We start from the raw sequence: 23652 nt of genomic DNA, 5'->3' as shown, positions 1-23652 counted from the left end.
AAATGTGCAGAATTTGCAAACATCTTCCAAAGATAAAGAATGTCATGCAACCTTGCAGAAAAGTAGCAGTAGCTGTGTTTTCGTGTATTTAGTTGAACTAATCTGGATTTTGAGGACAAGCCCTTTATGTTTTTCTCCCAAGACATTTAGTATCTTAATCCCTTGTGACATCCAGATCACCTGATCAATCTTGATTTGTGTCCTGATGATGTCAGTCGTGACCGAGCCGGGTCGAAGTACCGGCTCGTTTGAACAATAGGGAGGAGGCTACTAAAAATGTGTATTTTGCGCGTAAAAATGGATTCCAACATATGATCAAACATCTAAACTTGGCTTAATAATAAAACCTTAAAGTATAAGGTAAAGTATAAAACTGTTTTAGAGGCGAAAGAGCCGGCTCTTGTCAGTGAACTGAATCAAAAGATTCGAATCCCAGAATGGAGCTGTAAGTCCCACCGCTGCTCCCAGTGGTCATACTGCCCTCTCGTGGTTGGTTTTATGAACTGCTTTAATTTTAAAAAATGACATAATCTCGATTCCACCGTGACTGTTTGTTCGAAGTTTGGGAATCATCGAGTCTAAACCTTCAGTCGAGAAGCTGATCGATATTATTTCTGTTATAACAACCGTCGTGATTATGCTCTCGGTTGCCACGCCCACGTTCGATTTCAAATCTGGCGCCCATCGCCCACAGCTGCGGCTCGGCCACGCCCCTCCGATCCCTCCCGCCCCCTCCCCTCCTCCTCAGGGCGACGCGAGCGCGCAGCCGCGTTAGCGCCCACCAACCGCCATTTTGTGTTAGGCCTACTCCTCCAAAGCGGGAGAAAATTAATAGCTCCGCGCGGGGCACGCACGACAGTCTGCTGCGAGGCTAAAAGGACCAACCGCCGGCGCTGAGCTTCCGAGTGAGGGCAACGGAGGAAGGACCAACCGAGAGTGAGTCCAACCGTCGATATGTTTCCAAACACGGGGAGGTTTTTGTAGGAGCCGTCGCCGGCCTCTAGGTGTCACGGTAGGGCTTACCGTCCAGGCGGCTGGCGGGGGGTGTTTGTCTCCCTCTATCGTTATCCAAAATACACTAAATGCGACTATAAACTGCAACTCCCGGCATCAGCCAAGCATTTTGAAGCTTTATGGACGATATAATGTTGTGTTTTCCAGGGGATGGTTAAATTTGTCGGTGATTCTGTTTTAAGTTTGTTTAGGCCTGACGTCCATCTTATCGTGCCCTTTGTTTCCTGTTTTCAGACGGAGTCGCGCTTCGCCACTTAACCAACTAATAGTGCTTAAGTTGGTTCTTCAGGCTACAATGCGCCTCCCTTTTTTGAAAAGTCAGTGGCCCTGTTTTAAGTAAAGCAGAATAGGAATAAATGTTTATGGCGAGCGAGGGAAGGAGTGACTGATTAACAAACACAACCCCCCCCCCCCCCCNCCATCGGTGTCTTATCGTGCTGGGGAAGCGGAGAGCTAACTCCGGGCTTTTCAACCTCCGTGTCGCGGTTATCGAGACAATAAACGACGAACTACCAGTTTCATATTTTAACAACACGTCTCAAACTCTGCGCAGACATTACAGCACTTATGTGGCTGAAACCTCGGCTTTGGATCGAGGTTATTTTTTCACGGTTTAAAGTCAGGATGTCCTCCATTATGTTCAGCAGTTTTGCGCGGTACAAGTTAATGTTGACTCATTATGACACATGATGTCTGCACACACGGTTAGAGAGAGGATATTTAGGTCTTTCCAGGCTTTCCAGCCAGCATCTGTGTTGCAATTTTTGAATGTTTTTCGTACTCCGAAAGAAAACTATAACCAACTAAGTAAATGGGGTCAGTAGTCCTCTCAAAGGTAACATAATAAAGTGCAGGAGCCTGCACTGTTTATGATTGTTTTTGACACTCCTGCTAACTGGTGGTACTGCTGCAGCCATCGTATAAGTTGCAAAACACCTCACTAAAAAAGACAAATCTGTGTTTGCCAATAACTTGACAACTGATTTTACACTGTATGTATTTTCCACATACCTGTGCGTGGTATTTAATAAAAAAATTCCAGTTAGGGTGCGATTTCAGCATCGTCAGAGACTGCAATAAATCATATAATCAACTATGAAGAAGATATTAAGAAACTCATAATTGATGATGGCAGATTATAGCCTTTGGAGTAATGTTTACAGTGAACAGTGTGTGTTTTCTATGCAAAGATGTTTCTGTTCTGCATACTGAATTAATGCAACTCATTAATAATTTCTAACCAATCCACTGTGTCATGTCTTCTATTAAAGGTGTTGGTTAGCCCAGATCCATGGAGGGCGAGGTTGTTACCATGGAGGCAGCTCAGGCTGCCGCCATGGCCGCTGAAGGAAAGGTCCTGCCGGAAGGCGGAGAGGCTTTGATACAAGCGGCGCAGGGTGAAGTGACCGGGAACATGGACATGATGGTGATGGATGCTCTGGATCCGACTCTGCTGCAAATGAAGACGGAGGTTCTGGAGGGGGGCGGCACAGTAACCGTTACTGGTGGAGACGAGGGGCAGATCATCACGCTCCAGGTTTGTGTTAGAAAGGAGTAAGTTGATCAGAAACTGGACTTGTGCTAATGATGAGGCTGTAACCTGGGATTGTTTGTTGTAGGTGGTGAATATGGAGGAACAAGCAGGTGCTGCATTGGGCCTGGGTCAGCTTCAGCTGGTCCAGGTACCTGTGACTACAGCAACTGTAGAGGGGCTCCAGGCCACTTATGTTGAAGCGCCATCAGCTAACAAGGATGTAGAACCAGTTATTTGTCACACACTTCCTTTGCCTGAAGGCTTCCAGGTGAGAAATGACTCAGTACCTTTTGAGAAACATCAATTCTAGTGATGTCTTCAAGTATAGATTCCCCTCGAACACGTTTTCTATAGGAGTCTTGGCACCAAACAATATATATAATATTTTTTCAGGTTGTAAAAGTGGGTGCCAATGGTGAAGTGGAGACCGTGGAGCAGGAGGAGCTCCAAGCTGCCCAGGATGAGCTCCAAGGAGCAAGGGAGGAGGAGGAGGAGGAAGAAGAGGACGACGAGGAGACAGGGGAAGTGGAAACCGCTGTCCCTCAGCAAGAAGACCCAGAATGGTCAAAGGACCCGGATTACCAGCCGATCGCCGCTGTCCGCAAGGCGAAGAAAGGGAAAAAGAGTCGCCTTCGCTACGCAGAGGGTGACCGTGACATGGATGTGTCTGTGTACGACTTCGAGGAGGAGCAGCAGGAGGGGCTGCTGTCAGAGGTGAATGCAGAGAAGGTCGTGGGCAACATGAAGCCTCCAAAGCCCACAAAGATCAAGAAAAAAGGTTGTTCTTTAATTTCAGTGCTTTCTTTTATATTCAAGGCAAAAGGGGCGCATGCTTAATGCAAACTAAATGTTTTTTTTAATGTTTTCAGGTGTGAAGAAGACCTTCCAGTGTGAGCTCTGTAGCTACACCTGTCCACGGCGCTCTAATCTGGACCGCCACATGAAGAGCCACACAGATGAGAGACCACACAAGTGTCACCTGTGCGGAAGAGCCTTCAGGACTGTCACACTGCTGAGAAACCACCTCAATACACACACAGGTGAAGATGAAAAACATCAAAAAATGGAAATAGTCTGAGACCCAAGATCTTATTTGGAATGAATGATTGGATTCATATTTGTGTTTCAACTAAGCTGTTCTAATTCTTTTTAGGCACTCGGCCCCATAAATGCACAGATTGTGACATGGCTTTTGTGACCAGCGGTGAGTTGGTGCGCCATCGCCGCTACAAACACACACATGAGAAGCCATTCAAGTGTTCAATGTGTGACTATTCCAGTGTGGAGGTAAGTCGTGTTTTGGAATTGTCTTTACCCTCATTGTGGGACAAGTTTTTATTCTGTTCGTTTTGCTCTCCTCAGGTGAGCAAGTTGAAAAGGCACATCCGCTCTCACACAGGGGAGCGGCCCTTCCAGTGCAGCCTCTGCAGCTATGCCAGCAGAGACACTTACAAGCTGAAGAGACACATGAGGACACACTCAGGTTGTTTACGCCCCGTTTCTGCCGTTCTGCTCGAAAAGGAGCGCCTCGCTCACCATTTCCCCCCTCTTCTGTGTTACAGGCGAGAAGCCGTACGAGTGCTACATCTGCCACGCTCGTTTCACACAGAGCGGCACCATGAAGATGCACATTCTGCAGAAACACACAGAGAACGTGGCCAAGTTCCACTGCCCACACTGTGATACTGTCATCGCACGCAAGAGTGACCTCGGTAAAGTCGTGCATCACTGTTTCTGTGCTAAATATTTGGTTGGTAAAGTTGGCCTGTTAGGGATTGTTTTCCTGTGGTTCTGAACTCTAAGATAAGTTAACTTACTATAGACTTTCTTAGTTTTTAACTTGTGTAGCATAAGTTATGCTGATTTACATCTCTGCCTTATTTATTGCAGGTGTTCACTTAAGGAAGCAGCACTCGTTTATTGAGACGGGCAAGAAGTGTCGCTACTGCGACGCTGTGTTTCATGAGCGCTACGCTCTCATCCAGCATCAGAAGACCCACAAAAATGAGAAGCGCTTTAAGTGTGACCAGTGTGACTACTGCTGCAGACAGGTTCGTGCTGCAGGGAACGTTCACCCCGTGAGTTCTGTTGTTCCATGGCTCTTATTGGTTCACGAGCAATGAATGTTTTGCCGCCCTGCAGGAACGCCACATGATAATGCATAAGCGTACGCACACGGGGGAGAAGCCGTTTGCCTGTAACCAGTGTGACAAGACGTTCCGTCAGAAACAGCTCCTGGACATGCACTTCAAGCGCTACCACGATCCCAACTTCGTCCCCACCGCTTTCGTCTGCGGCAAGTGTAGCAAGACGTTCACCCGCAGGGTAAGACCGGCCGAGTCTTCGCCGCGCTCTCTGCGGCAGATCTTTAACCTGTGTCAGCGAAGCGTGACTGTTCTGTGTTTGCTCCGAAGAACACCATGCTGCGTCACGCTGAGAACTGCATGGGCGAAGCTGCCGGAGATGAAAACGGAACTCCAACTCCCAAGAAGGGCCGCCGTGGCAGGAAGAGGAAGATGCAGTCCAGGAGGGATGATGATGATGATGATGACGACGATGAGGAGGAGAACACTGGTATTATAGAAATTTACATTTAAAGGAGCTTGTCGTTGACCGCTTGTGTCTTTGCCCTTTTTACAGTGAAATTGTTCAGTTTAGTTGGGAAGTTATTTTTCCATTTGGTGGCGGAAGAGATCTTATTTGTAGTGACAGATACTCACCGGTCCATGTGAAATACTTTAATTTTTTTGTATATATTAAGATTTTTTAGTAGCCGTGACATTTATAAGTAACACAGTTAGGGTTAAGAAAAAATGTCACAATTGTTTACAAAAATGCACAACGTGGAAAATCTCTAACTTACAGACTCGTGTTGAGTTCTGCTGTGTAAGCTGACCTTTCAGTTCAAAATAAAGCTTCCTTAACTTATCTCTTATTGCTGATTATATCATCACCTGTGGCTTAACAGAGCCTGTTTCAGACATGTTTAATATTCTCTGATGTTGCAGCAGCTGATGGGCCTGTGTAGGGAGGTTGTAGTTGCATAAAAAGGCTAAAATGTAACTCTTTAGGTTATATTAGTGTAAAATGTTAATTTTCCTCCTCTTAGTCATGCAGATTCCATTTTGAGAATAGAAACCAAACCAAGTGCAACTGTTTGGTTTCTTCTTTAGCATTGATGTCGACTTGCACAGAAAAAGAAAGTGTGTGTTGGCTTCAAATATGCTTATTGTGGCCTGTTCTGCAGAGGGAGAACTGGATGAAGTGGAGGAGGACGACGAAATGTTAGCTGAAATGGAGGTGGAGCAGGCTGCACCGGTTGTTCCCATCCCTGCACCAGTGGAGCCCCCGGTCAAGAGGAAACGTGGACGACCCCCCAAGAACAAGCCTGAGAGTAAGTTTCTAGATGGTTCTAATTTTCAGCACTGTTACTGAGCCTGAAGGAGCACCGCTGGTTTAAAACGAGGGGACTGGGTAGCCAAATGAAAGAAAGTTTGTGCGCACGGGTCTGACCTGACGTCCCTTTCAGCCGCTGCCATCATCCGCGTGGAGGACGAGGCCACTGGCGAGGTGGACGACATCATCGTGAAGAAGGAGGTCGGGGCCGAGCCGGACGACAGCAGCGGCTTGGCAGAGGAGGTGGTGGTGGGCGGCGTCAAGTCGACCATTCAGATGGAGGAGCTGGCCCCGGAGGGAGAGGCGGCGCAGGAGGTGCAGCTGTCTGAGGCCCCTCCCAACGGAGACCTGACCCCCGAGATGATCCTCAGCATGATGGACCGATGATGGGCGAGAAGGTGGAATCTGTTTTTTAAAAAAAACGCCCAGATCCTTGATTTTATTTTAATTCTTGGTATTTAGGAGAAACACATGCACCATGCGCAGAAACAAACATCACAGTTGTAATTTAAAACTTTACTTTAATCATGTATTGATAAAGACTCGGACAAGTGGAGAAAAACATTTTAATATGGATTTACCAAACCAAAAAAAAAAACACATTTTAATACAGCTTAGAGTGGCTGTTTTTACAGCAGCGTCTTATTCCTGAGTGATTTCTTTCTTCTTTTTTTTTGTTTTTGCAGGACGTGATCATGCTTGATGCTTGTTTCGACCCAGATCACATTTCAGCATCTTAAAATGTAAACAATCTATCGTTCAGACTTGTTTTCTGTAACTTCCTTACAAACCAAACAAGTACTGTTGACCGAGGACCTGCGCTTGTCTTCATGCGGGCGAGAACTACTTCCCAGCAACTGTTTTTATATAAAAAAAAGAGAGAACTACTTATTAAAACTGAAATTGAAAGATATTTGTATGAATCAGACGCTGCCACTAATAACAGCCACTTCAAAAATAAGAACTATGAAATATCTTGATTTTTTTTTTCTGTGGTTAGTAAATACTTTTTTTAAAGCCTATACTAGTTTTTAAAAGCTTAATAGACTGCTTATCTCCTGCTCTTTTCCTGCTACTGTAATACCTGTAGAAGATGTGTATGTACTAAACTGTCACAGATGAGTGCAAGAAAAAAAAGAAGTGTTTTGCTCTCATGTGTAGTCATTCCACTTTGAGTTGTTTTTCCTTTTATACCATTTTGGCGAAGCTACGTAGCAGCTTGAAACGACCTTTTAATACACGAGAGGAAAGATGTATGACTGTACAACCAATTTAAAATTAAAAAAAAAACAAGAGTAGTCATGAAACTGATGTTTAGTTTTCTGCAGCTGTAATAATTTACGATGAATTTTTAAAACATGATGGATTAGAAATTGTTATTGGTACAGTTACGACAAAAACAGTTTGCTTGACTTTGTTTGTTAGAATTGGGCTGAGAAACAGAATGATAAAAAAAATGTCAGCGTATTTTGCTTGCAAATATATTTTATTAAATGGGGAAACTTGATGTTTATCTTTCTTTTATGACCTACGGATTTCACACCTCCAGCGTGCGCGAATTAACACAACTCTCTTGGCTTCATTCTCATCGTTTTGTGCAAAATCATTTCAGATTTAAGACCCCACCTCTGTTTATAGTCTTGTCAGCACATTTAGATGAAATGAAGAGTTTTGTTTCTTGCAATTTGAAGACTAGCTTTTGTTTAGATTTGTTTTTTTCATGTGGCTTTGTCACATGAATCCCATGGGGAAAAAAAGAGTTAAAGTTAATTACAAACTGCTCTCACTGGACTATTTTTATCCTCAGTCGTATCGTCTCAGTTGCAAAGTTTGACGCAATCTGCTAAGGAGGAAATACTAGAATTAATACATTTAATGTTAATTTGAAACGTCTTCACTCCTGTGTCATGACCCATCGAAGGTCTGGAGATGGTCTGTATTATGTGGCTTCCTATTTGCCTTCTAGTTGCTAAATTTACAGCTAATGTCAGTTTTGTGTAGATGTTTTTGATTATTTAATCCGTAACACTCGGTGGTTCCCAGATTAGGGACTGATAAAGTTCAGTCGTCTTAGTAATCACTGGTCTTATTTAAAACAACGCCACAATCAGAGGTGCAGAGACGATCCTTAAACAGCGTCAAAAAAACTTCTCATTGCAGGATTAAAACGAATGTGTTGGCGCTAAAAGAAATGCAAGTCTGACAGGAAACAAACTGGAGCCAAATCATACTTTTCCAATAAACTGGCTGGCTTGAGATGTAACAACTGATGGTATTGTTGAACGTCGTCCCGTTTGCATCGAATCAGCAGAAACAGCTGAATTACTGCAGCCAGGAGCTGTTTTTTATTGTTTGTTGACAGCGACACATTAAAAATAAACACATTGCAAAGACAGAAAAGGCGAATGAAGAGGCTGACATTTGACCTTTTGTTGGCAGCCTTTAATTTAACTACGAGCTTTGAATCTTATCAGAGTATTTGTAGTTGACAAACATCTATAGTTTAAATGTTTAAAAGGTCAACTTGATGTAATAAACCTGTAAAATCTGCCAAAAAATAAAGAAAGGGAAACTGCATGATCATTAAATGGTTTGAATCCTGGTAAAGTGCATGATGGGATGGGTAAACGGGGAGTGAAGCAGAATCTCTTTTCTGTAAAGTTATTCAACAGACAAAAGTAAATATATATATTGTAAACTGGTGTAAAAATAAAGTGCACAGTAAAGGAAAACAACTTGAAGGGGAGATTTCTGCTTGCAAGGCAAACGGTGTCCTTTAGTACAGAAAAGCACAATGTAGTTTTATTTGAATAAAAGGTGTAACTTATCATTATTTGTTTCTGTAAACAACCTGAATCTGTAATTAAATAAGGGACTATTATTTTTGATGTTTTCCTTCGATGCAACAAAGTATTGGAATGAAATGAATTTATGATGAGATTCCAGTAACAAAAACATAATTTAACATTAATCCTTTGAGTTTTAGGAGCCTTTTTTGTGCTGGAGCTGAACTAGAAATCACTGGGAAATAAAATAATAAAACAAAACCTCCGAAATAACGACTCAGATTTGAATGGTTTCTTATCGAGACTCATTTTGCCAGCATGGGTCACATCTGTTGCATAAAGTAGGCGGATAAAAGTGCTTTGTTTACATTGAGCGTGTACCTGCATTTCCGAATTTTGTGTCATCATATCTGGAAAACTACTGGAGCAAAGTCTTTCAAATTGAGCTGTGTGATATAGCTCAGGATAACCTTTCTTATGTTTGATTTCATAGTTTGAATCAAAACTACTTACTAAAAATAAACTTTAAAGAAATTAGAGGCGGTTGAAGACTTTTGCACATTTTAATTACTGGTAGTTTCTGGGGTTTAAAGTTTGCAACACCGCAACTCCTAAACGATCAACTCATAAAGGTGAAAACAGACATTGTTGGAAAGATTAACCAGCACTGATGTAAAGATTTAAAAGTGTTTACCTCGTCTGTTTGGATTTTAAAACTTTTGTTTCCAGTCTTCGAGTCCTCCGTTATCCAGATACTAGTCAGTACCGGAAAACAGCGCGACTTTCGGGCAACGAGTTTCTCGTGGTTTGTTTTTTCTTTTTTTTTTTTCTTTTTGCCAGCTGCAGAATTGTGTTTTTGTGGGGAAGTCTGGATTAAAAAGTGCCACATGCTCGCCTCCTAATGGTCCCCTCCTCCCGGCTCGGTGAAACTTCACGGTCCCCGGGGGCAACAACTCGTATTTATCGGGTAAAATTAAACAAAACGAACTTTCCAGTGACCTTTACGTTTGTAAAAGTTGTCAACTTTTCTCCTTCCTCTTTCTCGGACTCACTGTGGCCACTTTGTTTTCTTTTATTTATTTATTTTCCACTGGTTTCTCTGTGGTGTCGCCAGCCAAGCGAAGGTAGCAACGGAGAAAACAGTGACTGAGGCTGAGGGACATTTTTTTGTTGCCACAGCAACTAGCCAGGCACCACTTCCGCTCCCGTGTCAGCGAATTTCAAAATAAAACCAGTTTGCGTCGTCGCTGACGTCAAACAAATAAACTAGCCTGGGGATATGTTTTAATTTGAACAAATTAAATTTATTTTTACAACCAAATATCATTATTTTCCTTGTGTTTTGTGTATGATATTTGTAACAAAGCGGTGTATTGATACAAAGTTGAACATGTATGTTTAAAATGTTTGATTTTTAATTGAATAGCTCTTAAATTTACTTTTTATTATTGTCATGTTCTTGTTACTCAAAATTGTATCCAGTAAAAAAAGTATATTTATTCAACATCCTATTTCAAGATAGTTGAATAGAGCACGTTTTACTGTTTGTTTTACCTATTTAACTTTAATTCATCCAACAGAATTATAATTTGATTAATAACATAACACCTCAACATATTACTCTCTCTTGTTTTATTTTTGATGTTCTCAATTTTAGAAAAAAAATACACAAAGCCATTTGTATTCCTAGCTACGATAAAACCATTCGGATTTTACTAAATCAATCAGTTCGCAAATCACGACTTTACATCAATACACAGGCTTTTTATTGTTACTAATGTCTGAAACTGACTTTGTTAATTTGGAATATAATTACTTTATGCTGAATTAGAATCCCTTGGATTTTTTGTAACTGGGTTTTAATCTGAATCTGATTGCATTTGACTGATTCATAACTGGACTGAATAAATGAATTAAACTGCATATAACTTGATTTGACATGATCTTTTTGAAGTGTCTTGATAATACATTTGTTGTGAATTTGTGCTACATAAACACCTGAATTAAAGTTAGTTCATATTATTAAGTAATTGACAAAATAAAATCACAGTTAATAGTGGCTATTATCTGAATTATTACCTTTTAGTTTATCATCACAAAATACCAAGAAGCAGTTAAGGCACAATTACAAAAAAAAAATCTACCGGTAAATTGAAATAGACTTAATGTAGGTGACAATTATTTTGAAAACAAAATGCTCATGTTTGCATGGTGTAAAAAAACACTATTGTTTTGTTTGAGCTTTTACGTTGAAATCTCAGAACCGGAAGTGATAGTGGCTAACTGCGGCTAGCTTAGCCGCGGACACAGAACACTGCGAAATCAAGGAGAAGGACAGCGCCCAGAAGAGCTGGAAACCTCTGCGAAACTGCCCGCAGCATCTCGTCGGGAATGGGACCCCGGTCGTTCCCTCCGGGCTGTCGGACATTAAAACAAAGGTAAGGGGGGCTTCTGCGTCTTTAATCCCCAAGGTCACAACGAGAACCCTGACAGTTTTTTGTTTTTTCCTCGACACGGGCAACGACTCCGTCGGGCGTGAAGTTGCCTCGCCGTGATGTTGTCCAGATAATGTCCCCTCCACCAGCAGGTTCTGGTTGACCGGGTTCCCCTCTTCTTTTTATTCTTTTTCCCCCTGCTGGTTTAGGCGTTTGAGCTGATACGTGATAAGCAAACATCCACCGGGGTCCTTATGAAGGGACGGGAGGGGACTTTTTTTTCTTCTTTTTTTGTGGCCTGTGATGATGAGCTCCTGCCTGGTTCGGGTGGGATACAAAGTCCGGCTCCTAAGTTGGAGCTCCATCCCTGCCTGTAAATAAAACCAGAAATCACTGCTGCGATGTGTGAGCCTGTTTATCCGCCTCAGTGGCCTGCTGCCGCCCGGGAAGGCTAATCCAGTAATCTGGAATAGAGAGGTGGCTGCATTTTAATGTGACACCACTTCCCCCTTATCCTCCTCCTCCTCTTCCTCCTCTTCCTCCTCAAACAGGATGGATGAGCTCTGCTGTCGAACAGAGATGGCTAATTAGACACATTACACTAAAAAAACAGCCCTAAATAATAACAATTTGTCACTGCAGTCATCACAGTAAAGGTGCTCACTGCAGATTATAAAAACCAAACATAAAGGAGATTACCCTGATCTACTGATATCAGATGGAGTTTGCTGGTCTGCGCTCAATGTAAACAAAGCACCTTTTAAATCCTCTGACAGCCGCGCACACGATTGTCCTACGTTAGGCAGTCTGCAGGTGGACAAATATGTCCCGTAGGTTTAATGTTTGATTTATATTCGGTCACTTCAGCTCTTTCTGTAGGTGAAACAAACAAACGTAGCAGCTGGTCGCACATTTTGTTCACAAACGTCTAATTTATTGACACACTAACCATCGATATATGAACATTTTATGACTTTACCATGAGTAGTTTTAGCTTTTTTGGGGATTTGTTAATTTTGAAACATCAAAAACTCCCCTCCTTTAACTTCACATGTCAGATTATGAGTTATTCTGATGCTATTATTATTATTATTATTATTATTATTATTATTATTTTAGTGACAGTCACTGATAAACTATCATTTCTTTGGCTTTTTTGTCAAACAGAAGACACCACACCTTTCATTAGTTTCTTATCTGATTTATGCTTTTATAAATTACAAGTTTGAACTATTTTGTGTATTATTTATTGACTAAAGTGGGCAACTTGTGAACTGTTTATTAGCTTAAATGCTTTTAAATGGTCCCACATCTGCGTGTGTTCGTGTGTCTGTTTGTTATTAAAGTATCTTTGATTGTGATTTTGGAGTCAGCCATATTGAAGATGGCTGCCGCAGCCAACTGAACTTAAAAAGGACAAAAGATCGCTATAACTCAGTCAGTTTTACAGACATTGACCTAAAATCTGGTGTGGTAGTAGCTGAGACTGATCCCCGTCGCCTAATGTTGTTACTTCATAATTTCTTAACATAAGATGGTCGATATGCATGACTTCACGGCCTTGAGTTAAGAAAAGTTGTCTTTTCTGTTAACATCGTTTGATAAATCACAACAGGTTTTTGTTTGGCCCGATGACTACACAATGTGTGCATTAAAGCTGGTTTGTGTTTTTTTTGTCAAACTCCGGTCTTGTGAGGTGTTTGTGAACAGCGTCCTCTTTGTCCACGCTTCTCGGTGGACAGGATTAATCCAGCTAATGACCTCTAATGTAAGGGAATGGATCAAAGCACATCGAACAGAGAGGAGACTGATTAGCTCTCATAATTATCAATGTCGGTGTGGTCTGCTGAGGACATGTCTGGCTCCTAATTGTTTATGCACGGACATGGAGACATGTGGGGCCTCTCTTTTCTTTGGGTGTGTAGTTTATCATGAAGACGTTCACAGCAGAGTTTGTGCCCTGCTCTGTGGGTTTGCCATACGGCGGTCCGTGGTGGGGTGGTTTTATCTGTGAAAGCTCCCACGGCACCTTCTCTTTGCTGTCCTCCAGCTCCACCTAATCCCCCCGAGATGAGCGGACCCCCTGACGGACGTCCAGGGGACCACAGGAGAGCAGCAGATTGATTCGAAACCCAGCTCTGCTCGTGTGTAATCCGTGTGTTTCCCTTCTCGGCAGCTCCAACAGGTGGAGCACCTCTCCCCCCCTCCGTCTGTTATAATACGACACATTTCTCAACAATGCAGAGCAGATGTCAGCGCCGCTCCGACCCGTTCGGCCTCCTGCCTGACAGATTTAGTTTGGTTTAAGTCTGTAATCTCTGTTGTGAGTGGATTATTAGCTCAGACATGACCCTCTTTTGTTGTAGCCCCCCCTTCTAAAACCGCTGCATCCCTCAGATCAGACTGTTCAGAAGGTTTTACGGCCTCTCGCTGCGTGGCTGCACGGTTTTATATTCTTGGGCCAAACTTCAGTGTAGAATTTCCTGTTGTAGAGCCGGCCATGAGACTTCCTGTCCTCTGGTGCTGGATGTGGAGGCGCAGAGGGGAGGGTGGAGAGCCGGGGAAGGAAGGGGAAAGAGAAGCATAAGCAGACTGTACTCCCTGCTGCTGTCAGCGGTGGCCACTGTGGCTACAAGCTTTTCTTGTTGTCTCAGACTTTCAGCAGAGCAGACTGGACAAACTGAGGAAGTGAAAGAGTGCTTCTTATTCCCTTTTTTTTTTCACCTCCTATAATTGTCGAAGTCCTGCCGAGAGAAGCGAGGTACGAGGAGAAGAGGAAGATTTTAATTTGTGTTTTTGTTCTTTTTTGTGAAAATTGCAGGTCATGTCCTTCAGTTTGTTAAAGCCACAGTGCTACCCACAGCTCTCCAAGCATGCAGTGATAGTATTTCTCCTCTCAGCAGGTGAGCAGCTCTCTTTCTGCCTCTTCGTTCCGTCGTCCCGGTTCTTTTTAGGCAATTTGACTTGAAGCGAATCGTGAACTTCAGAGGAGATAAATCTCGCCCCCGTCCCTTCCTTTTCCTCTCTCAGCTCCGTTCGATCCAAAAGAAACGTGCCTTGTAAGGAAGCAGGATGTTCACAGGCTCCACCAAGCTGCCACCCACTAAAACCCCCCAGCCCGAGCGGCTGGATGAAGTTTACGCTGCCTTACGCAGAGGCTTACAGTGAGTAAACATGTAACCGGGCACTGCTGGGACACCGCTGAACACACTGAGATAACGGTGGTGTGTTTTTTGCCGTCAGGTCGTACCTGCAGGTCCACCAGCTGGAGCTGGACAGTCTGGGTCAGCAGATCAGAGAAAACAAGAAGAACAGCCGCCTGGTGAGAGCTCGTCTTGTCAAACCAGCTCTGATTCAGTATCAGACCGTCAGCTGTTTTCAGGAGCCGGTGATGTGGGTGGGAACGTAAAGTTTTGTGATACTGAAGCTTTTTATTCCCGTTGTCTTTACAGGGGTCTTTGTACGAGTTAGATAAGGTGAGTCAGACCTAAAACAACCTCTGATATCCTGTCAGGGTTTATTGGGTAAATGCCAGCACCGAAAAACTGTAAACATCTGCAAGAACGACTTCCCTCTAAGGGTTTAAATATACTCCATTTTCTTTTTTTTATTGCAGCAAGTGAAGGCCATAGAGAGGTTTATGCGCCGTTTGGAATTTCATCTCAGCAAGGTGTGTTTATGACTAAACTTTGTCATTTGTGTTGATATGATTTTTAAAATAACATTAAGTCGAGGGCCTTGAAAGGATTAACAGATTAGCTGAAAAACTGTAGTTTGTTCTAATTTCTGTGGAAAAACCAGAGCAGCTTTGGGCTCATTGTTCTGGTTTTAGTAGCTCTAATTGTCACACTTTAGATGCAGGATTTTCAGCAGCAGCAGGCAGATATTTATATTAATATATATTATTATAACTGCAGAAAACCTCACTTTGTTCTGTCTGCAGGATAAGAAAGACCAAATATATACATATGCTACTTAAATCATCTGATTTTTAACAAATCTGACATTTAGTAAAGTCAGGTTATGATGGCATCTTTCTGTCCCTGTGTTGAAACCTCCAGGTTGAAGAACTGTACGATGCTTACTGTATACAGCGGCGGCTGCGCGACGGAGCGAGCAAGATGGTGGCGGCGTTTAACTCCGCCACCGGCAGCAGGGAGGCCCGGGAGAGTCTGAGCGAAGCCAACAAGGGTTACAGGGAATATACGGAGGCAAGTGACTGATCTGAGGACCAGAAACGTTCGTAGATTTTTAGCCAACACTTGGAGCAGCTTGACCTGCTCCCCAAATCGCACATGTTCAGTGAGTCAGGAAGACCTAAAGTTAGATATCTGTAATATCTATAAGGTGTTATTATATTATTAGAAAAGGGGAAACATTGTTGATGCTGCTCAATTTATTGCTTAAAAACCTTGAGTTTTCCTTTAGAGCGTCACTTAAAAAAGACAAGCAGGGAGCTGTACGTTATATTTACCATTACAGTTAAATTAATGAGTCATCCAACAGTGAGTTAGGTAAATGAATAAATAAATCTAAATATATTTAGATATATTCGACTCTCCCTTGCATTACTGAACAGTTTACTCATTTCTCAGCATTTACGACACATTCAGTATCCTCTGAGCCGTTTCAGGAGCTGATTATTTCGTTGGTTTGTCGGCTAGATGAAGGAGTTTGATCCCGTCTCTCCTCTGTGTTTCTGCAGCACATGTGCTCTCTGGAGAGCGAGCTGGAGAGCCAGATGGGAGAGTTTCACGTCAAGATGAAGGGTGAGTCACTCTCCGCTCTAAACGCCACTTCCCATTTGCTCTTTTCTTAGTCCGGTTCTCATTTCTTTTTTTAATTTCTGATGTTTCAGGGCTCGCTGGATTTGCCCGGCTGTGCGCTGGCGATCAGTACGAGGTAGGACAAACAGGAGCCCACGCCGCGGACCCGCCCCCACCCTTTCGTTTTCTTTCAGCAGCTTTTCTTTTTTCTCTGTGACTATTTTCGGCCGATGTTAGGTCCTCATGCGTTACGGGCGTCAGCGCTGGAGGCTACGAGGCCGCGTGGAAGTCAGCAACAAGCAGATGTGGGACGGCGAGGAGTTCACTTTCCTGCCTTTAATCACAGAACTTCTGTCAATCAAGGTAATAAAACCAACATTTTTATACCCATATAAAGTTGTGGAGTAAATGCACCTTAGATATCCTTGATTGATCCATCCTAACATAAAAATTGATCTGGTCCTCATCAGGGCTTAAAAGCAGTAACAGAAAACAGTAAATCATATTAGTTAAATCAATAAAACAGATAAAAATAATACAATAGCATTCATATTTACAGCACACGTTAATTAAACCAAGCTGTCAAACTCTATTTGACTGTAAAAAGAGACGGGTCTGCAGCAGCGTCTTCATGTTTTCTGAAGTCTGAGCAGCTTTTTAATGAACCAGTAAACTGTTTTCCAGATCCGGAGGTTCGATCGCCTCTGTTTTCTGAGTCTGGATCATGAAACCTTATGAGTGGGCAGCGTTTTGTTTCCAGGAGTCCATCTCGACTGAGTCAAAGCGATCAGAAGATACGTTGGATGTCGATTTCTGGCCCGTTTCATTTCACGGTGCTTCGTAGTAAAGTTAGCCCGTTAATGTCTTTTGAACACGGATATCTCCTCTTGGCTCGTCAGAGATCCCGACTGTGAACTGGCACTCGTAACAAAAACGTTTAGTTGGGTAAAAGATGCAACACTTGGAGGCAGTTCTTCCTTTTTTTAGACGCATTCATTCAACCTGGTTCTGATAAAAAGTCTGGCAAATAAACCTTAAGCTTAATTTAGTTCAAAAGCTTGATGTCAAGCCTTTTAAGACGTTAAACTTTGGCTTTATTTCGATTCTCCTAATATTTTTTTAATTTAAAAGCATGTGTTATTGATTCACTTGAACTCATATTCTCATTTGGAGGCATTAGTGTCTGGATGGAGACGGTCCAAGTGCTTTTTGTGGCCATTTGTGATTTAAAGGCATCTTATTTGTCGACACAAGTATAATGATGGAAAAGCTTTTCTGTGGAGACTCCCACCAGCCATGGCTGTTACATGATTCTGCTTTTTTAAAAGATGACATCCAACAGAAACCTATATTTGTAATGATCATAGTAGACACAAGTTGGATCCACTTGAGTTTTGTTTATGATTGAGAGATCATTTTGAGTAAAACGTGCAGTAAGTAACTTTGGCAGTGTCAGATCGTCCTGATGAATGAAGGTGTGGAAAAGTGAAGACGAACACATTAAATGAGCAGGAATCGCTTCTGTTCACCAAACTGGAATAAAGAAAATGGGACCCAGCAGATCTTCCTTCCTGGAGCTGCATTAAAATGGTAATTAATGAGCAGTGAGAGCCAGCTTGGCTTCATGTGAGAGTGGGCAGCCTTTCTCCTGTTTCTGTTTCAAAGCCAATGAGTCTCTGCCTGCAGCTTTATGCAAACTTTAACGGATAAAAGTGGCTCCTCCTTCCTGACTCGATTCATTTGAAGATCCTGGTTTCTGAAGGGGTCACTAATAAGTGTTTCAAACGACAAAAAAAGGGTTACGTTTTGTCGCAGCCTGTCGTCACCGTTGGTTGCAGTGCAGCGCTTCAGCTCGCAGTGCCTCTCAGAGAAGATCTGCTCCGCACCGCGTTTGTGGTCAGGCGTTATAGATAACCATCGCCGCTCTCTCAGAGGTTTGCTTGTTTTGGTTGCCAAGGTGACGGAGCTGAAGAGCCTGGCCAATCACGTGGTGGTGGGCAGCGTGTCCTGCGAAATGCTGGATCTGTTCTGCCCGCTCCCTCAGACGCTCGCCGTGGACATCAACGACCTGGGGACGGTCAAACTGAACCTGGAGGTCACCTGGAGGTCAAACAGCACACACCCCTCCAATCAGCAGCCATCAGTTTTATTATAAAATCTCACTCCTCACTTGTTTGTTTTTCCATTTCAGTCCATTTGATAAGGATGACCAGACCACATCCTGCAGTACAGTTTCCAAACGCCTGCTGTCCAATCAGAGCCCTCCTGACACGCCATCGATGCGAGAGCAGGTCTTCTACGTGAGTCATGCTGTTACAGATACTCATTTTCAGTCACGCCGCTCGCTCATGATTTGCATAAAGTGCCTGAACTCTTTAGTCTGACCTCATGTATTGATGTACAACCGTATCTTTACCGTTTGCCTCACTGATCTCTGTCATTATTGTCGTTTCACTGGCTTGTTGTGTTTCAGCTGCTCCCCAGTTGTTTAGCGTGTAGCGGTAGCTCTGACGCGTGTGAGAACATTCACAGAGGGTTGTGTGCTCGTGCGTGTGGCTGTGGCGTTCCCCGTGAGAGGAGAGTGAATGGGGGCGGCGGAGATTTGTGTGGCGACAGCAGCCTGCTCGAGCGCAGCTGCGGTCCTTGTAGCTGTTTCATAGTGGTTGAGTAGAGCTCCAACATGTCCCTCCTCTCCCTCACCTTGGTGAAGAGCGTGCCTCGCTGCGGGCCCAGGCAGAGCCACTCAGTGGTGGAGGGTTTCCCCGGCCTCGCGGCGTCCTTACGCTGGAATCTCAGCCGTATGACGCCCTGCTTTATTTCATCACAGCCGGTGTGTTGCAACGTAGCTGTAGTTTAGTTTGTAGCCATCAAATGGAAAATAAATCTACTAAAACAATCAGCATGAGATTATTTATTAGCTTCAGTGTAATCATGTAAGTCAGTAAAATGACAAAACTGTCATTCTGTATCAACTCACTTAACACTTTTTAAAAGAAATCAGCAAAAATCTTTTAATTTTATTGGACTTTTTAAAATCTAAAGCTTTTTTTGTTTGTTTTATAAGTTTTTAAAGTTTCCTTTTTTGATTCTTTCTAAGCCCCAGCTCGGTCTGTGTGTGGCAGAGTTGAAATTTAAACGCTGAAAATCCACAAAACTCTGCAGATAATTTGCATTTTGTTGCTTTTGTTCTAAACAAAGACCGATCCGTTGTGTCTTAAGTACATTTTTCAATCTTGCCACCACAAAAAAAAGTAGAATTCTCACAGTTTCGATGTGAAACTAAATGAAATGTGGAGAGCACTTTAATCGAGCCGAAGTGTTAGATTGTGTTAGATTTCACAGCTGCAGTGTAGGAAGTGTAAGAATCACACAGAAGAGAAAAGCTTGAAGTTAACGACGAACAAATCCCTCATTATGAAATAAATTCTTTGAATGTGACATTACTGACATTAAAAAGTTTAAAACATAACTATTTGTTCAGATAAAGGTCCTTGAAGGGCTGTAGCTTGTAGCCTTGTTAAAGGTTTTGCTAGACAGATAAACACACTATGGACAAAAACATTATTTATTATAAAGTATATGAGAGTATAATATACTGCACATGTTAAACTGTAACATGTCAGTGCATCTAAAATAAAAATAAAAATGAATTTAAGGAAATGTGTGCATTAAAGCTTGATTTAGCAGCATCTCTGTCAGCTGAAAAAGGTAGGAAATTAAAAAGAAAAGTGTTTTTAATCAGTTTCCTGACAAATATTAGCAACAGGAGTTTGTATGTAAATCACGTTGAAAGGTTAGAATAATTTTTCGACCTAATCTTGTGGAAAAGGAGCCTTAATGACTCCAAAAAACAGAAAGAGACAAACATTAAAAAGCAAAGATTTGAGCATAAATGAAAATATTTTTCATGAAGTGAGAGGGCTGGAACGACCCAAATCTAAGAAGATAAACATTGTTTACATAGTTTTAACCTGAATCTGAACCAGCTGATATGTTATCATCTCCTCGTCTTTCATTTAATTCATTTATTTATCAGTTTTTGTTCTTTCTTGCTGTTTGTTCTGACCTACATGTGGATGCCCTGCCGTGCGCTCACTCCGATCACTTCCCGCCTCACCTGCAGTCCCTGCTGAAGCGTCAGGGGGAAATGGAGAACGGGACGGTTTGGTCCAACTCCTCTGAATCGTCCGACGACTCGTCCAGCCCGGCGCTGGCTCATCAGAGGCTGACGGCCTCCAACGCGCTGCAGACCGCTCCCACCGCCCAGCTGTCGCTCGCGCCGCACAAGTCCAGCGTGTCGACGCCGTCGCTGTCGTCCAACCAGGAGGAGGACGAGACAGAAGGAGGGGACGTCTTCACTCAGGCGGAAGCGGTGCCCAACGGCCATCTGCAGACTTCCTGCTCTCGCAGCCTCGGCGCCGAGGAGAGCAGCTCGGACTGTGCCGCGGCTTACGGGACGTCTGTCCAATCGGAGGACATCTCTGAAACCTCCTGCCCTGACAGGACCTCGGTGGTGGCGGCGGCTGCAGACACGCAGGATGAGCTGCGTGAGGAGTCGCCAGCAGACGATCAGCAGACTGAAGCAGAAACAGACGACATCAGCGCTGACACAGAGGGACATCAGGAGGACCAAAACAAACCGTATCAGTCTGTCCAGGAGTTAAAACAACCAGAGGAGGCTCCGACGGTGAGCTGGAGCCGAACTCGGCACGTCTGCCTGCGAAGCTTCACGTAGTAAAACTCCTCAACCTCCTCCTCTTGATTCTCCCCAGGTTCCTTTTCCCACTTCAGCCAGTTTCAACCAGGAAGTCGAGACGGCCCTCGAGAGTTTCGACTTTCTCAACAGCTCCGACCTGGACGAGGGCGACGAGGAGGAAGGCGGACAGCAGCAGGAGGACGAGGTAGAAGAAGAAGGAGAAGAGCAGGGTGGAACGCAAGAGGAGGATCAGAACGAAGCAAGAGAGGAGAAAATAGAAGAACTGAAGGTGGAGACCTTGTACTCTGAGGGGAGGTCAGTGTCCAAAAAAAGGTTTAATACATTTACCACCTCTGCCAGCCTCGTTCCTCATCCTGTAATTCATCTGAAGGACTTCTGCTGTTAGAACACCTGCAGCTTTTCTCTCATTTTAGGCTTTTATTTTAGTCCACCTTAGTGCTGGAAACAGAACTTTATTCCGTTTAATAATCAGAGTTCACAAACAGACTGCTTCTACGAGCTTTGTACCGTTTTAGTCATTCATAGATTAAAACGTTCGGCTCGTTCAGGAGATGGGTGCTACGACTTTCGTTCTTTATAAACTTTTAATTAAACTTTATTTAAAAAACATTTTCCTCATAAAAAATATTGAGATCTGTCTTTTTACGCTTCTTTCAGATTTTAACTACTCTTCTGCTACTTTTAGCTTTTAGCTGGCCTTTTGCTGCTTTTATATAGCATTTTATTACTTTAGCATTTAGTTAGCCTTTTACTACTTTTAGTTTTTAGCTAGCCTTTAGCTACTTTAAGCTATCTTTTATGCTACTTTTAGTTAACCTTTGGGTACTTTTATATAGTCTTTTGTTACTTTAGCATTTTGCTCCTTTAGCTTTTAGCTAGCCTTTTGCTTCTTGTAGTTTTAACAGCTTAGTTTCTTCATCACATTTTAGCAGAATCAGCATTCACAAACAGCAGCTTCTTTAGTTTATATCTAATTGTGGTTTTAACTGCTAATTTAAGTTTTAACTAGCCTTTTGCTTTTGTTTAGCTACTTTCAGGTTTCAGCTAACCTTTTACCTAGCGTTTTGTTCCTTATAACCTTTAGGTGGCCTTTTGCTTTTAGCCTTTAGCTCATGTTTTGCTCCTTTCTGGCTGTAGCGGCTCAGTTCCTGCAGCAGGTTTCAGCAGAGTCATTCAGTTTCTCTGGTTGTGTAATGATTTGTTACAACACCTCAGGAGGTATTCTCAGTAAGCAGGATTACCACACGGCTTATTGCCGACACCGGTGCTCCTAACATCACATCAGTGATTAATCTGAGGGTTAAAGATTTCACAGATAAACACACCTACAGCTGATAGAAAACGAGAGGAGACTGTCGTTACATCGGTGTTTGTCTGTCAGCAGCGATGAAGAGGAGGCCAACAGTCTGGAGTTCCTTATGGAAGCTCCAGAAGGATTCAGGAACTCGGATGAAGATTGTTTCTCTGAATCGCAGGTAAACGCCCTCCCGTTGAAGCCGCTTCCCCGCTTTGATGTTGTTTTTCCTGTCAAAAACTGAAGAGTTCGTCTTTTAAAGGAGTCGAGCGCCGACGACGTGCAGGATCTGGGTCAAGTGGAGATCCCCGAGGACAAAGATGGGCGACGCGAGGAAAAGGGAGACGAAGGCGGTGAGAAAAGCGTGTCTGTAAACAGATGTGTTAGCTGATAAACGATCGCTGAGAGGTTTGTTTTGAGCTTGTTTTTTGATCTCGTAGGGGAGGAAACCTCAGCCGACCTGCAGGAGCCTCCTTCCACTCCCAGCTAGTCAGCTCCTGCTGTTTTTACTGACTCTGTGGAACCACGGTTGATCCATTTCGATGTTCTGGTGCCATCTCTCTCCCACACTGCAGACTCGGGAGGCCTTTAGGATGTTCCACTCACTCCCCCAGACAAACAAACTCCTCCATCTCGCCGGAGTTTGTGCTCCTTTTTGCCATGTTTACCGCGAAAGATAAACCCGGAGGTCCGTGCAGCTGGCTGAAAACGCGCTCCGTCATGTCGCCTGGGTTAAAAAGTGGGACATCGCTTCCGTTTACACCTTCAAAGCCCCGATCCTGTCGTGTTGAAACTCCCCCGCATCCCAAACATTTCAGGAACAGATCCAAGCGGCCTTGTGTTAGCCTTTATTATTATTATTATTTGGAAATAGTTTTATACATTCAATTTCTTTCTAAGTCTACAGAGAAACAAACCAAGTTGCTTCAGAAGGTTTTCAAAAAGCTCAGTATTTATGGATGTGAAAACCTTTCTGGAAGTCGTGATTTTCAGTGTTAAATCAGCTCAAAGCTCTTTTTATGGTCAGTGAAAAGAGCATGTGATGTTTATCGCTACGCCAGGAATGTACCCTGAAAACAAACATAAAAGAGCTCTCTTTTTAAAACGTCCTTTTCCTTTCAGTGTCCGAGCTGAATTAAATAAGAAACGAACATTAAAAGGAAAGGAGCACAGAACTCAAACCAACATAAAAACCATCTGCAGTGTGGAACTATATTTAAACCTGCATGTGTCGCTGTCTCATGCTGCCAGCATGTCGGTGTGATTATTAAAAAAAGAAAAAAAAAAAAAAAAAAAAAAAAAGCTTAAATGATCAGTTTCAGTGTGTAAGCTGGGCTCTGCTCCAAGAAAGCCACTCGGTCTGTAACTGTGTCCAAAAGCTGCCTAACGGGGCGCCGTAGTCTTTCATTGTTGTGCTTTATTTTATTTTTATTTTATTATTTTTTTAATGTTTTCTTCAAAAAGCCTCGTCATTCAGAAAGTGCCTCAAGTTGACGGAGACGTTACGGTTTCAAAGACGCCACGACAGGAAAGGATCCGGTGGGCGATGACAGTGTTTATTTTCTGAATCACTTTAAGAGTGTGCGAAATAAGAGATATTTACTGTTTCATATTAAGAATTGTATATGTCCTGAAATGTTCAAATGTTTATGTTCGGAAATGTTTAAACTTTATAAAGGTTTCTCTAAAAGCAGCGTGTCTGTGTGTTTT

At 43.0% G+C, this 23652-nt stretch overlaps 2 protein-coding genes across 4 annotated transcripts; both read left to right on the top strand.

Moving 5' to 3' along the window:
• Positions 1-774: 774 nt before the first annotated feature.
• On the top strand, positions 775-7451 carry LOC108229316 (transcriptional repressor CTCF). 3 transcript variants are annotated; one of them, XM_017404987.3, is made up of 13 exons: positions 775-936; positions 2286-2551; positions 2634-2816; positions 2942-3326; positions 3418-3588; positions 3702-3835; positions 3911-4031; positions 4111-4260; positions 4439-4599; positions 4691-4873; positions 4963-5122; positions 5796-5942; positions 6078-6331. In XM_017404987.3, the coding sequence occupies exons 2-13, from the start codon at positions 2306-2308 to the stop codon at positions 6329-6331; spliced, it is 2295 nt and encodes a 764-aa protein (XP_017260476.1). In that variant the 5' UTR covers positions 775-936; positions 2286-2305. The 3 variants fall into 3 exon arrangements, with proteins under 3 accessions (XP_017260476.1, XP_024858866.1, XP_037835591.1); XM_025003098.1 differs by lacking the exon at positions 775-936 and adding an exon at positions 6631-7451 and having other exon boundaries at positions 2306-2551; positions 6078-6342; XM_037979663.1 differs by lacking the exon at positions 775-936 and having other exon boundaries at positions 2306-2551; positions 6078-7451.
• Positions 7452-11014: 3563 nt separating this feature from the next.
• Positions 11015-23246, top strand: LOC108229539 (rho family-interacting cell polarization regulator 1-like). The gene is made up of 17 exons (XM_017405215.3): positions 11015-11168; positions 13987-14068; positions 14196-14329; positions 14409-14487; positions 14618-14641; positions 14782-14835; positions 15227-15376; positions 15871-15934; positions 16024-16067; positions 16169-16294; positions 17889-18037; positions 18123-18231; positions 20055-20618; positions 20704-20942; positions 22033-22123; positions 22205-22295; positions 22383-23246. Exons 3-17 carry the CDS (start codon positions 14238-14240, stop codon positions 22430-22432), a joined length of 1926 nt encoding a protein of 641 aa, XP_017260704.1. The 5' UTR covers positions 11015-11168; positions 13987-14068; positions 14196-14237; the 3' UTR covers positions 22433-23246.
• The last annotated feature ends 406 nt before the right edge of the window (positions 23247-23652 follow it).

This window comes from Kryptolebias marmoratus, linkage group LG15 (assembly GCF_001649575.2).
Source record: "Kryptolebias marmoratus isolate JLee-2015 linkage group LG15, ASM164957v2, whole genome shotgun sequence".
NCBI lineage: Eukaryota > Metazoa > Chordata > Actinopteri > Cyprinodontiformes > Rivulidae > Kryptolebias > Kryptolebias marmoratus.
The sequence above is the reverse complement of the archived record's forward strand: the minus strand, read 5'-3'. Positions and strand labels throughout refer to the sequence as shown.

What these genes read in the sequence shown, in the direction of transcription:
- LOC108229539 (XM_017405215.3), top strand. Translation starts at nt 14,238, where the DNA reads ATGTTCACAGGCTCCACCAAGCTGCCACCCACTAAAACCCCCCAGCCC. An exon ending in CTTTGTACGAGTTAGATAAG is followed by an intron (nt 14,642 to 14,781) that starts GTGAGTCAGACC and finishes TTTTTATTGCAG; the next exon opens with CAAGTGAAGGCCATAGAGAG. An exon ending in TGCGAGAGCAGGTCTTCTAC is followed by an intron (nt 18,232 to 20,054) that starts GTGAGTCATGCT and finishes CCTCACCTGCAG; the next exon opens with TCCCTGCTGAAGCGTCAGGG.
- LOC108229316 (XM_025003098.1), top strand. Translation starts at nt 2,306, where the DNA reads ATGGAGGGCGAGGTTGTTACCATGGAGGCAGCTCAGGCTGCCGCCATG. An exon ending in GGCAGATCATCACGCTCCAG is followed by an intron (nt 2,552 to 2,633) that starts GTTTGTGTTAGA and finishes TGTTTGTTGTAG; the next exon opens with GTGGTGAATATGGAGGAACA. An exon ending in GTGACTACTGCTGCAGACAG is followed by an intron (nt 4,600 to 4,690) that starts GTTCGTGCTGCA and finishes GCCGCCCTGCAG; the next exon opens with GAACGCCACATGATAATGCA.